This window comes from Oncorhynchus mykiss, chromosome 11 (genome assembly GCF_057628025.1).
Source record: "Oncorhynchus mykiss isolate SJ-2025 chromosome 11, ASM5762802v1, whole genome shotgun sequence".
NCBI lineage: Eukaryota > Metazoa > Chordata > Actinopteri > Salmoniformes > Salmonidae > Oncorhynchus > Oncorhynchus mykiss.
This window is the reverse complement of record NC_143032.1, coordinates 19,049,025-19,065,000: the sequence shown is the minus strand read 5'-3', so window position 1 is coordinate 19,065,000 and position 15,976 is coordinate 19,049,025. Positions and strand designations below refer to the sequence as shown.

General features: G+C 45.0%; 1 protein-coding gene across 1 annotated transcript in view; it reads right to left on the bottom strand.

The window, feature by feature from the left end:
- ankrd33ba (ankyrin repeat domain 33ba) overlaps positions 1 to 14,592 on the bottom strand; it is a 24,148-nt gene extending 9,556 nt beyond the window's left edge. The window contains exon 1 of the mRNA XM_036935118.2: positions 13,423 to 14,592. Coding sequence (XP_036791013.1) covers positions 13,423 to 13,845 — 423 coding nt within the window. The 5' untranslated portion in view covers positions 13,846 to 14,592. The remainder of the gene's footprint in view (positions 1 to 13,422) is intronic.
- Between the last annotated feature and the right edge of the window lie 1,384 nt (positions 14,593 to 15,976).

Below are 15,976 nucleotides of genomic sequence, written 5' to 3'. Positions count from 1 at the left end.
GGAAGGAGAGAGGGGGGAAAGAGAGAGAGGGGAAGGAGAGAGGGGAAGGAGAGAGAGGGGAAGGAGAGGGGGGGAAGGAGAGAGGGGAAGGAGAGAGAGGGGAAGGAGAGGGGGGAAGGAGAGAGAGGGGAAGGAGAGAGGGGAAGGAGAGAGGGGAAGGAGAGAGAGGGGAAGGAGAAAGGGGAAGGAGAGAGAGGGGAAGGAGAGAGAGGGGAAGGAGAGAGAGAGGAAGGAGAGAGGGGAAGGAGAGAGAGGGGAAGGAGAGAGGGGAAGGGGAGAGAGGGGAAGGAGAGAGGGGAAGGAGAGAGAGGGGAAGGAGAGAGGGGAAGAAGAGAGAGGGGAAGGAGAGAGAGGGGAAGGAGAGAGGGGAAGGAGAGAGAGGGGAAGGAGAGAGGGGAAGGAGAGAGAGGGGAAGGCGAGAGAGGGGAAGGCGAGAGAGGGGAAGGAGAGAGGGGAAGGAGAGAGAGGGGAAGGAGAGAGAGGGGAAGGAGAGAGAGAGGAAGGAGAGAGGGGAAGGAGAGAGAGGGGAAGGAGAGAGGGGAAGGAGAGAGAGGGGAAGGAGAGAGGGGAAGGAGAGAGAGGGGAAGGAGAGACGGGAAGGAGAGAGGGGAAGGAGAGAGGGGGGAAGGAGAGAGAGGGGAAGTAGAGAGGGGAAGGAGAGAGAGGGGAAGGAGAGAGAGGGGAAGGAGAGAGGGAAAGGAGAGAGAGGGGAAGGAGAGAGGGGGGAAGGAGAGAGAGAGGAAGGAGAGAGAGGGGAAGGAGAGAGAGGGGAAGGAGAGAGCGGAAGGAGAGAGGGGGGAAAGAGAGAGAGGGGAAGGAGAGAGGGGAAGGAGAGAGAGGGGAAGGAGAGGGGGGGAAGGAGAGAGGGGAAGGAGAGAGAGGGGAAGGAGAGGGGGGAAGGAGAGAGAGGGGAAGGAGAGAGGGGAAGGAGAGAGGGAGAGATAGGATGAGAGATGAGAGGAGACAGAGAAATCAAAAAGGATAGGAGAGATATTAGACATAAAGGACAACACCATAGAGACAGCAAACTTGGGCTTTTCTTTCTAGTGGGTCAATTAGTGAAATTGATATGTTAGACAACAGTAGAAAAGATAACCAGGAGAAGTGCAGCTCCTTTAAGAGTGTTAATCCTGACTGAGATGGAGTGTGTGCTGGCCTGTATTAACCTGCAGTTAATGAGAGGTGATGGTTTAAAGCAACAGGTTGAGCATATGTGTATCTATGTGTGCGTGTGTGTATGTAGGTGGAGGTGTGTGTAGATGTGTGTGTGTGTGTGTGTGTGTGTGTGTGTATGTAGGTGGAGGTGTGTGTGTGTGTGTAGGTGGAGGTGTGTGTAGGTGTGTGTGTGTGTATTAAGCTAGCAGTATTGTTAATGAGAGCTGAAAGTTCACACTCATAGGCTGTTAAGTGTGTAGTGTGTGTGTGTGTGTGTGTACAGGCTCTCAGACTGGCTTTAACAAGCTTGGGAAACAAACTCTTCTACTCTATGCCACCCAACTGATTGTGCAACACATGTGTTTGGCTGTCCTTTCTTTCTATCTTTCGTTCTAGCTAGTAGAGTGTGAATGACCACACACACACACACACACACACACACACACACACACACACACAGAGAGAGAGAGAGACAACCCTATAGAGAGAACAGAAACAGCAGGCTAAACCCTACTGAAATAATCAGCCTGAGAGAGGTACTTCCAGGGAAAGTGTGTGTGTGTGTGTGTGTGTGTGTGTGTGTGTGTGTGTGTGTGTGTGTGTGTGTGTGTGTGTGTGTGTGTGTGTGTGTGTGTGTGTGTGTGTGTGTGTGCGTGCGTGCGTGCGTGCGTGCGTGCGTGCGTGCGTGCGTGCGTGCGTGCGTGTTTGACTTAAGTGATTTGTGTGGTGTATAATCAGGAATTCCTGGAAAAACTCAAAGTGAGACAATGGATGTGTATGTGAAAAATGGCCTTTTCACATACTGTACCTGACCATCAAAATAGCTGCGCTGAAGTTTTTATTTTTTTAAATGTAGAGTAAAAGTGCAGGCTTGTTGTTAAACCATTATTCTTAAAGCTAGATTAACTTGTTTGTCCTCCCTAAATCCTAATCTGTTCTGTAGTGGATTTAGGTTGACCCCAGCCTTAGCACTATGTTCTGTAGTGGATTTAGGTTGACCCCAGCCTTAGCACTATGTTCTGTAGTGGATTTAGGTTGACCCCAGCCCTAGCACTGTGTTCTGTAGTGGATTGAGGTTGACCCCAGCCCTAGCACTGTGTTCTGTAGTGGATTGAGGTTGACCCCAGCCCTAGCACTATGTTCTGTAGTGGATTGAGGTTGACCCCAGCCCTAGCACTATGTTCTGTAGTGGATTGAGGTTGACCCCAGCCCTAGCACTATGTTCTGTAGTGGATTGAGGTTGACCCCAGCCCTAGCACTATGTTCTGTAGTGGATTGAGGTTGACCCCAGCCCTAGCACTATGTTCTGTAGTGGATTGAGGTTGACCCCAGCCCTAGCACTATGTTCTGTAGTGGATTGAGGTTGACCCCAGCATTAGCACTATGTTCTGTAGTGGATTGAGGTTGACCCCAGCCCTAGCACTATGTTCTGTAGTGGATTGAGGTTGACCCCAGCCCTAGCACTATGTTCTGTAGTGGATTTAGGTTGACCCCAGCCCTAGCACTATGTTCTCTAGTGGATTGAGGTTGACCCCAGCCCTAGCACTATGTTCTGTAGTGGATTGAGGTTGACCCCAGCCCTAGCACTATGTTCTGCATAACTGCTTCAAAACTATCTGAATTTTTCAATTTCTCTAGTTTCAAATACAATATATATAAAAATACATGTACAGTGGGGCAAAAAAGTATTTAGTCAGCCACCAATTGTGCAAGTTCTCCCACTTAAAAAGATGAGAGAGGCCTGTAATTGTCATCATAGGTACACTTCAACTATGACAGACAAAATTAGAAGAAAAAAAATCCAGAAAATCACATTGTAGGATTTTGAATGAATTTATTTGCAAATTATGGTGGAAAATAAGTATTTGGTCAATAACAAAAGTTTATCTCAATACTTTGTTATATACCCTTTGTTGGCAATGACAGAGGTCAAACGTTTTCTGTAAGTCTTCACAAGGTTTTCACACACTGTTGCTCGTATTTTGGCCCATTCCTCCATGCAGATCTCCTCTAGACCAGTGATGTTTTGGGGCTGTTGCTGGGCAACATGGACTTTCAACTCCCTCCAAAGATTTTCTATGGGGTTGAGATCTGGAGACTGGCTAGGCCACTCCAGGACCTTGAAATGCTTCTTACGAAGCCACTCCTTCATTGCCCGGGAGGTGTGTTTGGGATCATTGTCATGCTGAAAGACCCAGCCACGTTTCATCTTCAATACCCTTGCTGATGGAAGGAGGTTTTCACTCAAAATCTCACAATACAGGGCCCCATTCATTCTTTCAATTACACGGATCAGTCGTCCAGGTCCATTTGCAGAAAAACAGCCCCAAAGCATGTTTCCACCCCCATGCTTCACAATAGGTATGGTGTTCTTTGGATGCAACTCAGCATTTTTTGTCCTCCAAACACGACGAGTTGAGTTTTTACCAAAAAGTTATATTTTGGTTTCATCTGACCATATGACATTCTCCCAATCTTCTTCTGGATAATCCAAATGCTCTCTAGCAAACTTCAGACGGGCCTGGACATGTACTGGCTTAAGCAGGGGTACACGTCTGGGACTGCAGGATTTGAGTCCCTGGTGGCGTAGTGTGTTACTGATGGTAGGCTTTGTTACTTTGGTCCCAGCTCTCTGCAGGTCATTCACAAGGTCCTCCCGTGTTGTTCTGGAATTTTTGCTCACCGTTCTTGTGATCATTTTGACCCCACAAGGTGAGATCTTGCATGGAGCCCCAGTTCGAGGGAGATTATCAGTGGTCTTGTATGTCTTTCATTTCCTAACAATTGCTCCCACAGTTGATTTCTTCAAACCAAGTTGCTTACCTATTGCAGATTCAGAGTCCCCAGCCTGGTGCAGGTCTACAATTTTGTTTCTGGTGTCCTTTGACAGCTCTTTGGTCTTGGCCATAGTGGAGTTTGGAGTGTGACTGTTTGAGGTTGTGGACAGGTGTCTTTTATACTGATAACAAGTTCAAACAGGTGCCATTAATACAGGTAACGAGTGGAGGACAGAGGAGCCTCTTAAAGAAGAAGTTACAGGTCTGTGAGAGCCAGAAATCTTGCTTGTTTGTAGGTGACCAAATACTTATTTTCCACCATAATTTGAAAATAAATTCATAAAAAATCCTACAATGTGATTTTCTGGATTTTTTTTATCATTTTGTCTGTCATAGTTGAAGTGTACCTATGATGAAAATTACAGGCCTCTCTCATCTTTTTAAGTGGGAGAACTTGCACAATTGGTGGCTGACTAAATACTTTTTTGCCCCACTGTATTTGCACTTGAAACTGTTTATGTGAAAAAGTTCCATTCATGTGTATGATGTCATTATATGAAATACGTAGAATTCAAGGTTGTTGAATTATGTTTTACATTCTTTAAGATGTAAGATACCTTTAAGATACCTGTTAGAAACAGCCCACATCCTTCATCCACAGAACAAATTCCACATCTAAATCGACTATTTTCAAAGATGTGTTGATTAAAAGACAGCATTCTGGACATGTTTTGCCTAGATCAATGTCTGCATCCCAACCCTGTCGTGGAAACATGAAGTCTATTCCCTGTGGTAAACCCTAATTGTTATACAAGTGACATGTTGTAGCTATTTTTAGTTAGGAGGGATAACATCTATTTGATGAGCAGCGGTTGAAACTAAATGTCTAATAATACATTTCCTATAAGACCACGACAGCAGGTTGATTAATAGGTGAAGTCAATAGGGTCACTGAGTGAAACTACTCCGAGAGAGAGAGAGAGAGAGAGAGAGAGAGAGAGAGAGAGGCAGAGAGAGCAAAAGAGAGAGAGAGAGCAAAAGAGAGAGAGAGAAAGGGGGAGAGAGAGAGATACAGAGAGAGAGAGAGAGAGGCAGAGAGAGAGAGAGCAAAAGAGAGAGAGAGAAAGGGGGAGGGAGAGAGAGATACAGAGAGAGAGAGAGAGAGAGAGAATAATAGATATCTGGGAATATAGAAAGACAGGAATAGAAAGGCTTAGCCTTATCAGCCACACAGAGAGAGAGAGAAAGGGGGAGGGAGAGAGAGATACAGAGAGAGAGAGAGAGAGAGAGAATAATAGATATCTGGGAATATAGAAAGACAGGAATAGAAAGGCTTAGCCTTATCAGCCACACAGAGAGAGAGAGGGAGGGAGATACCCCACAGAACCCCAGGACAGCAACACAATAAGAACCAAAAAATGAATGAAAAAACAAAAAGATAATTACTTGACACATTGGAAAGAATTAACAAAAAAACAGCACACACTAGAATGCTATTTGGCCCTAAACAGAGAGTACACATTGGCAGAATATCTGACCACTGTGACTGACCCAAACTTAAGGCAAGCTTTGACTATGTACAGACTCAATGAGCCTTGCTATTGAGAAAGGCCGCCATAGGCAGACCTGGCTCTCAAGAGAAGATAGGCTATGTGCTCACTGCCCACAAAATGAGGTGGAAACTGAGCTGCACTTCCTCACCTCCTGCCCAATGTATGACCATATTAGAGACACATGTCCCTCAGATTACACAGACCAACAAAGAATTCGAAAACAAACCCGATTTTGATAAACTCCCATATCTACTGGGTGAAAAACCACAGTGTGCCATCACAGCAGCAAGATTTGTGACCTGTTGTCACAAGAAAAGGTCAACCAGTGAAGAACAAACACCATTGTAAATACGACCCTTATTTATGCTTATTTATTTTCCCCTTTGTACTTTAACCATTTGTACATCGTTACAACACTGTATATATACATAATATGACATAATATGTAGTGTCTTTATTCTTTGGTAACTTCTGTATCTGTAATGTTTACTGTTAATTTTTATTGTTCATTTCACTTTTGTATATTATATACCTCACTTGCTTTGGCAATGTTAACATATGTTACCCATGCCAATAAAGCCCTTTGAATTGAATTGAGAGAGAGAGACAGAGAGTCAGTGAAAGACAAAGAAAAGACATTAAACTCTGACAGTAGACCTTGGTATGTCTCATTTCATTGAGAGAGAGAGAGAAAGAGAGAGAGAGAGAAAGAGAGGGAGAGAGAGAGAGAGAGAGAGACAGAGAGCAGGGGAGAGAGAGAGAGAGCAGGAGAGAGAGAGCAGGGGAGAGAGAGAGAGAGAGAGAGAGCAGGAGAGGGAGAGAGAGAGACAGAGAGAGAGACAGAGAGAGAGACAGGGAGAGAGAGAGCAGGGGAGAGAGAGAGAGCAGGAGAGAGAGAGCAGGGGAGAGAGAGAGAGAGAGAGACAGAGAGAGCGAGAGAGCAGGGGAGAGAGAGGGAGAGAGACAGAGTGTGCGGTTAAAATTGGCAAAAAACACACACATTTCTTCACACACGGTCGTGGGGTTAGACAGGGATGCAGCTTAAGCCCCACCCTCTTCAACATATATATCAACGAATTGGCGCGGGCACTAGAAAAGTCTGCAGCACCCGGCCTCCCCCTGCTAGAATCCGAAGTCAAATGTCTGCTGTTTGCTGATGATCTGGTGCTTCTGTCACCAACCAAGGAGGGCCTACAGCAGCACCTAGATCTTATGCACAGATTCTGTCAGACCTGGGCCCTGACAGTAAATCTCAGTAAGACCAAAATAATGGTGTTCCAAAAAAGGTCCAGTCACCAGGACCACAAATACAAATTCCATCTAGACACTGTTGCCCTAGAGCACACAAAAAACTATACATACCTTGGCCTAAACATCAGCGCCACAGGTAACTTCCACAAAGCTGTGAACGATCTGAGAGACAAGGCAAGAAGGGCATTCTATGCCATCAAAAGGAACATAAATTTCAACATACCAATTAGGATTTGGCTAAAAATACTTGAATCAGTCATAGAGCCCATTGCCCTTTATGGTTGTGAGGTCTGGGGTCCGCTCACCAACCAAGACTTCACAAAATGGGACAAACACCAAATTGAGACTCTGCACGCAGAATTCTGCAAAAATATCCTCCGTGTACAACGTAGAACACCAAATAATGCATGCAGAGCAGAATTAGGCCGATAGCCACTAATTATCAAAATCGAGAAAAGAGACGTTAAATTCTATAACCATCTAAAAGGAAGCGATTCCCAAACCTTCCATAACAAAGCCATCACCTACAGAGAGATGAACCTGGAGAAGAGTCCCCTAAGCAAGCTGGTCCTGGGTCTCTGTTCACAAACACAAACACACCCTACAGAGCCCCAGGACAACAGCACAATTAGACCCAACCAAATCATGAGAAAACAAAAAGATAATTACTTGACACATTGGAAAGAATTAACAAAAAAACAGAGCAAACTAGAATGCTATTTGGCCCTACACAGAGAGTACACAGCGGCGGAATACCTGACTACTGTGACTGACCCAAAATTAAGGAAAGCTTTGACTATGTACAGACTCAGTGAGCATAGCCTTGCTATTGAGAAAGGCCGCCGTAGGCAGACATGGCTCTCAAGAGAAGACAGGCTATGTGCTCACTGCCCACAAAATGAGGTGGAAACTGAGCTGCACTTCCTAACCTCCTGCCCAATGTATGACCATATTAGAGAGACATATTTCCCTCAGATTACACAGATCCACAAAGAATTCGAAAACAAATCCAATTTTGAAAAACTCCCATATCTACTGGGTGAAATTCCACAGTGTGCCATCACAGCAGCAAGATTTGTGACCTGTTGCCACGAGAAAAGGGCAACCAGTTAAGAACAAACACCATTGTAAATACAACCCATATTTATGCTTATTTATTTTATCTTGTGTCCTTTAACCATTTGTACATTGTTAAAACACTGTATATATATAATATGACATTTGTAATGTCTTTATTGTTTTGAAACTTCTGTATGTGTAATGTTTACTGTTAATTTTTATTGTTTTTCACTTTATATATTCACTTTATATATTATCTACCTCACATGCTTTGGCAATGTTAACACATGTTTCCCATGCCAATAAAGTCCTTGAATTGAATTGAATTGAGAGAGAGAGACAGAGAGAGAGACAGACAGAGAGAGAGAGAGAGAGAGACAGAGAGAGAGATGGCAGGGGAGAGAGAGGGAGAGAGAGAGAGAGAGAGAAAGAGAGAGAGCAGGGGAGAGAGATAGAGAGAGAGAGAGAGAGAGGGAAAGATACTTCCATATTCCCCAACACACAAGTGGTTATCTCCACACTGCTACCACGAAAATACTTTCACTGTCACGTTCTGACCTTTATTTCCTTTGTTTTGTCTTTATTTAGTATGGTCAGGGCGTGAGTTGGGGTGGGCAGTCTATGTGTGTTTTTCTATGTTGGGGTTTTGAGTTCAGCCTAGTATGATTCTCAATCAGAGGCAGGTGTCGTTAGTTGTCTCTGATTGTGAATCATACTTAGGTAGCCTGGGTTTCACTTTAAGTTGTGGGTGTTTGTTTCCGTGTGAGTGTTTGTTGCCACATGGTACTGTTTCGGTTTTCGTTTTGTTCACATGGTTTATTGTTTTGTATTTCAGTGTTCAGTTTGTTTCTATTAAATATCATCATGAACACTTCCCACGCTGCGCTTTGGTCCGATCCTTCTTCCACCTCTGAATGCCGTTACATTCACCCTGCCACCATATAACGGGGTGAATGAAAGCATTTAACGAGACTGTGCCTCAAAACCTAATGTATACCTGGCCCACCACTCCACCCTGGTCTTGAACAGGGTGGAGTGGAGAGAGCGAGAGAGAGCGAGCAGGGGAGAGAGAGAGAGAGAGAGAGAGGGAGAGAGCAGGGGAGAGAGAGAGGGAGAGGGAGAAAGGGAGAGAGAGAGAGCAGGGGAGAGAGAGAGAGAGAGGGAGAGAGAGCAGGGAGAGAGAGAGAGCAGGGGAGAGAGAGAGAGAGAGAGAGCGAGAGAGAGCAGGGGAGAGAGAGAGAACCTGCGAGAGAGAGCGAGCAGGGGAGAGAGAGAGGGAGAGGGAGAAAGGGAGGGAGAAAGGGAGAGAGAGCAGGGGAGAGAGAGAGAACCTGCGAGAGAGAGCGAGCAGGGGAGAGAGTGAGAGAGAGGGAGAAAGGGAGAGAGAGAGAACCTGCGAGAGCATGTGTTTATGTTGAAGATATGTTCAAGTTTGAACCATTTCTAAAAAATAAATCAAGCTCATGAAAGAATGCATGTGTTATGTTGACTGTAAATAAACAGCATTGTCCTGTTGTCCCTCCAGTTAATATGTAGTCTGAACATCCTCTCTAGAGTCAGAGGTTATCTCTGTCATCAGGGTTGTGCCCAGTCCAGAGGGTGACCTTTAACCCCCTAGACAGGATGTTGACTATGTCCATGTACAGTTACTGTATGGTACCATATCATGTGCAGCCTGTTTATTGTGATTTAGCTGGCCAGATCCATTTTTTTGTAACTCATTTCTTTAATATTTCAAAAGTTTTAAAACATGAAACATGTGTTTTTTGGTGTAAATTAGAGCCAGATAGTAGTTGATTGCATCACGCTGGCCTCGGTGACACCAGAGGATATTAGATAGGACATGCCTCACCCGGAGAGACACAAACCCAAAACAGAGCTTTGGTGACAGTTTGACAGAGAGCTAAGATTGTCATTCCTGATGCAGCAGATCATTTCATGGATGAAAACATTGTCCCTTATTTCTATGGCTAAGCAAACTGAAAACGTATTTCAAACCATAACGTCTAATTCCTCTTTTGCTTTGGCACAACCAATGTGATAAAACGAAGAGATTTTCTGCACAAAAAAAAAAAGAACACAAGTATTGTGTAGATATTCGTGCAGACATTCTCTCCATTGTATCACAGAAGCATCAGAACCATTTTACAACCTAAGTTTGACAGAAACATGAAGCCTAGCATGTGTGTTTTACAGAACACGAGGCAGGAGACAGGACTGTGTCCCAGTGTAATGAACACAACGCAGGAGACAGGACTGTGTCCCAGTGTAATGAACACAACGCAGGAGACAGGACTGTGTCCCAGTGTAATGAACACAAGACAGGAGACAGGACTGTGTCCCAGTGTAATGAACACAAGACAGGAGACAGGACTGTGTCCCAGTGTAATGAACACAAGACAGGAGACAGGACTGTGTCCCAGTGTAATGAACACAAGACAGGAGACAGGACTGTGTCCCAGTGTAATGAACACAAGACAGGAGACAGGACTGTGTCCCAGTGTAATGAACACAAGACAGGAGACAGGACTGTGTCCCAGTGTAATGAACACAAGACAGGAGACAGGACTGTGTCCCAGTGTAATGAACACGACGCAGGAGACAGGACTGTGTCCCAGTGTAATGAACACAAGACAGGAGACAGGACTGTGTCCCAGTGTAATGAACACAAGACAGGAGACAGGACTGTGTCCCAGTGTAAGGAACACAAGACAGGAGACAGGACTGTGTCCCAGTGTAATGAACACAAGACAGGAGACAGGACTGTGTCCCAGTGTAATGAACAGCAGACAGGGGACAGGACTGTGTCCCAGTGTAATAAACACAAGACAGGAGACAGGACTGTGTCCCAGTGTAATGAACACAAGACAGGAGACAGGACTGTGTCCCAGTGTAATGAACACAAGACAGGAGACAGGACTGTGTCCCAGTGTAATGAACACAAGACAGGAGACAGGAGACAGGACTGTGTCCCAGTGTAATGAACAGGAGACAGGAGACAGGACTGTGTCCCAGTGTAATGAACACAAGACAGGAGACAGGAGACAGGACTTTGTCCCAGTGTAATGAACAGGAGACAGGAGACAGGACTGTGTCCCAGTGTAATGAACAGGAGACAGGAGACAGGACTGTGTCCCAGTGTAATGAACACAAGACAGGAGACAGGACTGTGTCCCAGTGTAATGAACACAAGACAGGAGACAGGACTGTGTCCCAGTGTAATGAACACAAGACAGGAGACAGGAGACAGGACTGTGTCCCAGTGTAATGAACAGGAGACAGGAGACAGGACTGTGTCCCAGTGTAATGAACAGGAGACAGGACTGTGTCCCAGTGTAATGAACACAAGACAGGAGACAGGACTGTGTCCCAGTGTAATGAACACAAGACAGGAGACAGGACTGTGTCCCAGTGTAATGAACAGGAGACAGGAGACAGGACTGTGTCCCAGTGTAATGAACACAAGACAGGAGACAGGACTGTGTCCCAGTGTAATGAACAGGAGACAGGAGACAGGACTGTGTCCCAGTGTAATGAACAGGAGACAGGAGACAGGACTGTGTCCCAGTGTAATGAACAGAACACAGGAGACAGGACTGTGTCCCAGTGTAATGAACACAAGACAGGAGACAGGACTGTGTCCCAGTGTAATGAGATTTATCACACACTCTTAAAACGAAGGACTGTCTTTCTCCCTCCCTCCATCTCTCTCTCTCTCTCCCAACTGAGGATATCCACACACATTTCTCTCTTCCTATTATACCCATAATTATCATAAGAATTCCTCGACAGGCAGCGTTGATGAGGAATGCAGGCACAACGCCACCAACACACACCGAGAGAGTTGATGAGGAATGCTGCAGCATGGGAGCAGATGAGTAGCAGTCCCAAGGCCAGGCAGTGAGAGACAGCCTGTCGGCATCATGGCGTTACAACTCTGATTATGTAATTCACGCTGTTCCTCCCTCAGGTCCTGTGACCTCATCATTGATAACACACAGAGAGAGGACTGCATGACCACTTCACTGTACAATCTGATAAAGGCTGATCTCGCTCACTGCCAGAACGAGTGAGTGAGTGTGTGTGCATATGTTTATATTCACAGTGAGAACTAAACAACATACAGAGGCACGAATACTCAAAGGGGAGTTGGTCTTTAGTGGTTTTGAGTCTCTATCAATTCAAATGAAGGGTCCAACTGGTGGTTTACAGCCAGTTCCTCTCAGTTCTCTGTGTTGTTGGAAAACATCGTAGTGTGTATCTGGTGAGTCATACTGACACGGAAAACACCATGTGTCGTAACAATAATGCAAAACCACTTGGGAACCATTACGTATACATTAGATGGGCTAATAAGGGATGCTGTGTTGATGCCACGATGCCTCCATCTTGGCACTCCCTCACCAGTGTAAAAAATATTTTGTATTATAATTTTTTGAGATTACTAATGATACTGTCCCCACTACAGCAACAAAAAAATATATGAAATACATGTCATCTTGCCCTTGAAACATTTAATTGAAGTAGTGTAGAATTCCAATCATTTCTATGGAGGACTGCTCCTACTGGGGAGTGCCAATATGGCCGACCGGTGGCTTCAAAGCCTCTCAATGGCCAATACATAGTATCAGCAATCCAGGGTTTATATATATCATTGATACACAGCCACATCCAACATAGAGCATGTATTACCTGCTTGGTATTCCAGGTCTCTTTGCATTGTCAAATCAAACATACATTATTACTGTGAGATTTATAAAGCAGTTATTGACTTGTAATGGACAGCCTGTAGGCCTAAATGAGAACGCTCTTCTCACGAGTCTCTGTAAAACACTGTCTTAACAGTACAGGCCCTTTAATTGACAGTGGGGAGATTCATATTAGAAAGTCAGTAAGCAAACCTATATTACACTGATTCTCTCACAGGTACCCTGAATCCATCCACAAACAGTAAAACACAGACAGACACATAAAGACACACACACACAGTGCCGGTTGTTCTGCTGACTGTGAGAGACTCCGTGTTTTCCTGTTGCTGTAATTATGACTATCAGAACTTCAGGCTCCTCTCTCAAGACCCATAAATCCTGGGCAGACACACACGTGAAAGGAAATGAAACTAATATGAGATGTGGCTCTGGTTCTGATTCTACTGTCAAACAAACTACTTTAGCAACTCAGCTCAGCTTGGATAGGAAGAATAGGTTTAACTTTGGGATCTAATGTTAATCATGACTCTCAAAGTTGAAATATCTGCTACAATGGCCAAGTTATATGAAGCATCTGATTACTGTTGTTGTGGCTGACATGTTCTTAAAACTTTTAAAAAATATATTTGTTTAACCCCTCGACACACTGATATACATGAGCGAATACATGACTGTTGACGTACTTCAACAAATGTACAACAGTTGATCACTTTGGATATGCACTTTGACCATGCGTAAATACGCACAGGTGAGTTCACACCGCACGCACCATTGTGTACAAGGCAGTGCCAAACGACCTCATCTCCAAACCCACGACAGGAAGAGAAGCCACTGGATAGAAATGCATTAGAACAGAACACATTCCGATAAAAAAAAATATTTGACACAGAACATATGGGCACATTTAACCCGACTTACCCTGTTGTTTTTATCCGTCTCCCTCACCTCCTCTACCCCCACACCTTGTCGGATCATGATCCGGACTATCGTGGCGTTGTTGGTGCAGCACGCCTGGAAGAACGTCAGCGGCTCGGGACTCGGTGGAGAGGGGGTCCGCTCGTTGTCCGCGAACACATCGTCCGGTGGGTAAAAGGAGTCGTCCGAAGCGATACTTTTACTGTCCGGTAATAACGAGAAATCGTCGTATTCCTCGTACTCATCCCCCTCTGACTCGCAGGACCCGAGGTATGAGTCATCGTCTGATAAGGACGGTGATTCCTCGGTAATGGTCGGATGGACCTGGGCGATGCCGCTGGCGCCTTTGGGGTTCTGCTGCTGCTGTTTGACTCGGACCGTAGTAGAGGAGCCACCTCCGTCTCTCTCATCCGTGATCAGCACCATCTAACCCCCTAGGTGGCTGTCCTCCTCAGGGGGGAAGAACGGGTGGATCTCGGGCGAAGAGCACGTGGACGTTTTTTCCAACATCAACGCGGAGTATGAGTTGAACTTTGCAAAGAGCCTGGAAATGGAATGACAGTGAAGGTTTGGCAACTCGTTGTGATGTGATCTAACAGGCAAACTGCTGATCCTACTCCGTTGAGGAATATTCCCCTGATAATAGTCCAACTCCAGCATCCCAGAGAGAAATTAACATGAAATCATATCGCTGCGCTGTCCCTGGAATACCAACCTAAACTACACCGGGTTGTAGCCTTCACCGGAGTCAAAAGATGATTGTTTTTGTTCATTTTATAAAACACAGAAAGTTTTTCCATCACGTCTGGAGCAGTGAGAAAATGAAATGCCCGTGATTTAAAGTGCAATTCAACAGTCAACAATCCCCCTTTGCGGACACGAAGTAAACCCGAGAGTTACGCCAACTCTTGTTGTGTCATCATCAGTACGAAAAAAAATGTGTTCCTCATTAGGACAGAAAACAATAGACACGCAGTACCCAAAGTAAAAGAGCCACACTCACCCAGCTAACGCGCAGAGTAGAAAAACAGGCACTCGATAAACTGTAGTCCCATAATCCGATTAGTTTCGTAGCCAACTGCCCCCTCCTCTCCATGGCTCTCCCCTCATGCCCTCCCTCATTTCGTTTTCGTTTGAGCAGATTAATTCCGCTCTGTCTGAAATGTTGACATCAGAAATACTTTGAGATTATAATTTTAGCTAAATGGGGGCAACCCCATTGCAACCGTTTTATGAGACATTGGTCATCGTTAGAATGATTCATACTGCAAAAGCAAAGTAAAACGTCTGTGCAATCATTCTGCGGTTTCAAATGTACATTTTCTGTTTCTTGGATGATGTGAGATCTGTCAGGAAATCCCCCTACATTACCTTAGTTCTCACTGTGAATGACTCAGACACTCAGTAGAACAGTCACAACAGTTCAGACATCCATCCTTGATTCAACCATACAACCAATTTTCACATTTTCACACTTGTAGAACAAGCCAAGTTAAAGTAGGCCTAAACTGACTATTGATTCACTGACCAATCCATGTTTAATAAGGTTCCATCAACTCATGATGCCAATCCAAGACAGTGGTATTGTGCTTGTTAAATGGCCTGTGGATCTGTGTGTCTGCTTGCTAGAGGGACTCTCCTCTCTTGGTGTATCTGACCCTAATCTGTCCCTGGCCCGGCCCCAGCTGTCCTAGCCGCCCGAGGCCTATGCAACCTCTAAATCAGTCTGCAGTGTATCAGCCCATTGCTAATCAGATCCAACAGGAGTGAATGACAAGGCTGTTTAGTGTTCAGCAGGCCTGTTTTCTCCTGGTCCTCCTGATGTAGTCAAAGGCCTGATGCAGACAAACATCCAATGGCCCTGGCTGGTTTGTTTGTTTGTGTGCGCGACAGAGGCAATAAGAACCTGCCCCGTTCCTGCCATATAACTTCATATGTAGCAATTAATCTATCACTCTGTGTCCTCTGTGATTCTGACCCACCTGATCTCATCTTGACTTGTGAGCCGCACCTGGAATCTCCAGACAGCCAATCGGAGTAGAACCAGTGGGGGTTAAAGACAGGTAAACGTCTGGCCCGAGCCCATGTTCTGAGGGTCATAGGTGTGTGACAGCCAGAGAAAGGGGTGTCACTCAACAGATCAGCACCCAAAACTTTACACCTAAGCATTTTCTGTGGGCCCGTGTCAATGCTCTATAGATGCTAATCATCAGTATATATATATTTTTTTCTATGAAGATCGTGCCTTTATAAGTAGATAAACTGACAACTAATATCTCATACTGCCTATATTCTTCATCTTTGTCAGTATTCCTCAACACAACAACAGCATCTTACCTGGGATTTAAACATGTCTATACATGCACTCTCTACCTACAGACCTCTCAATGAATTTCTTTAAAACACAGAGCCTACACAACACCTTAAAGTCATAGATCCACCCAAAGTTGTTTTCAGCCCTCAAAAGTGGTTCTACTTTGGAGGTCGGAAAATGTCTGTAAAAAAAAAAAAGTACATATATTTCTGAGGTGAACTATCCGCTAACAAGCCATCCCCT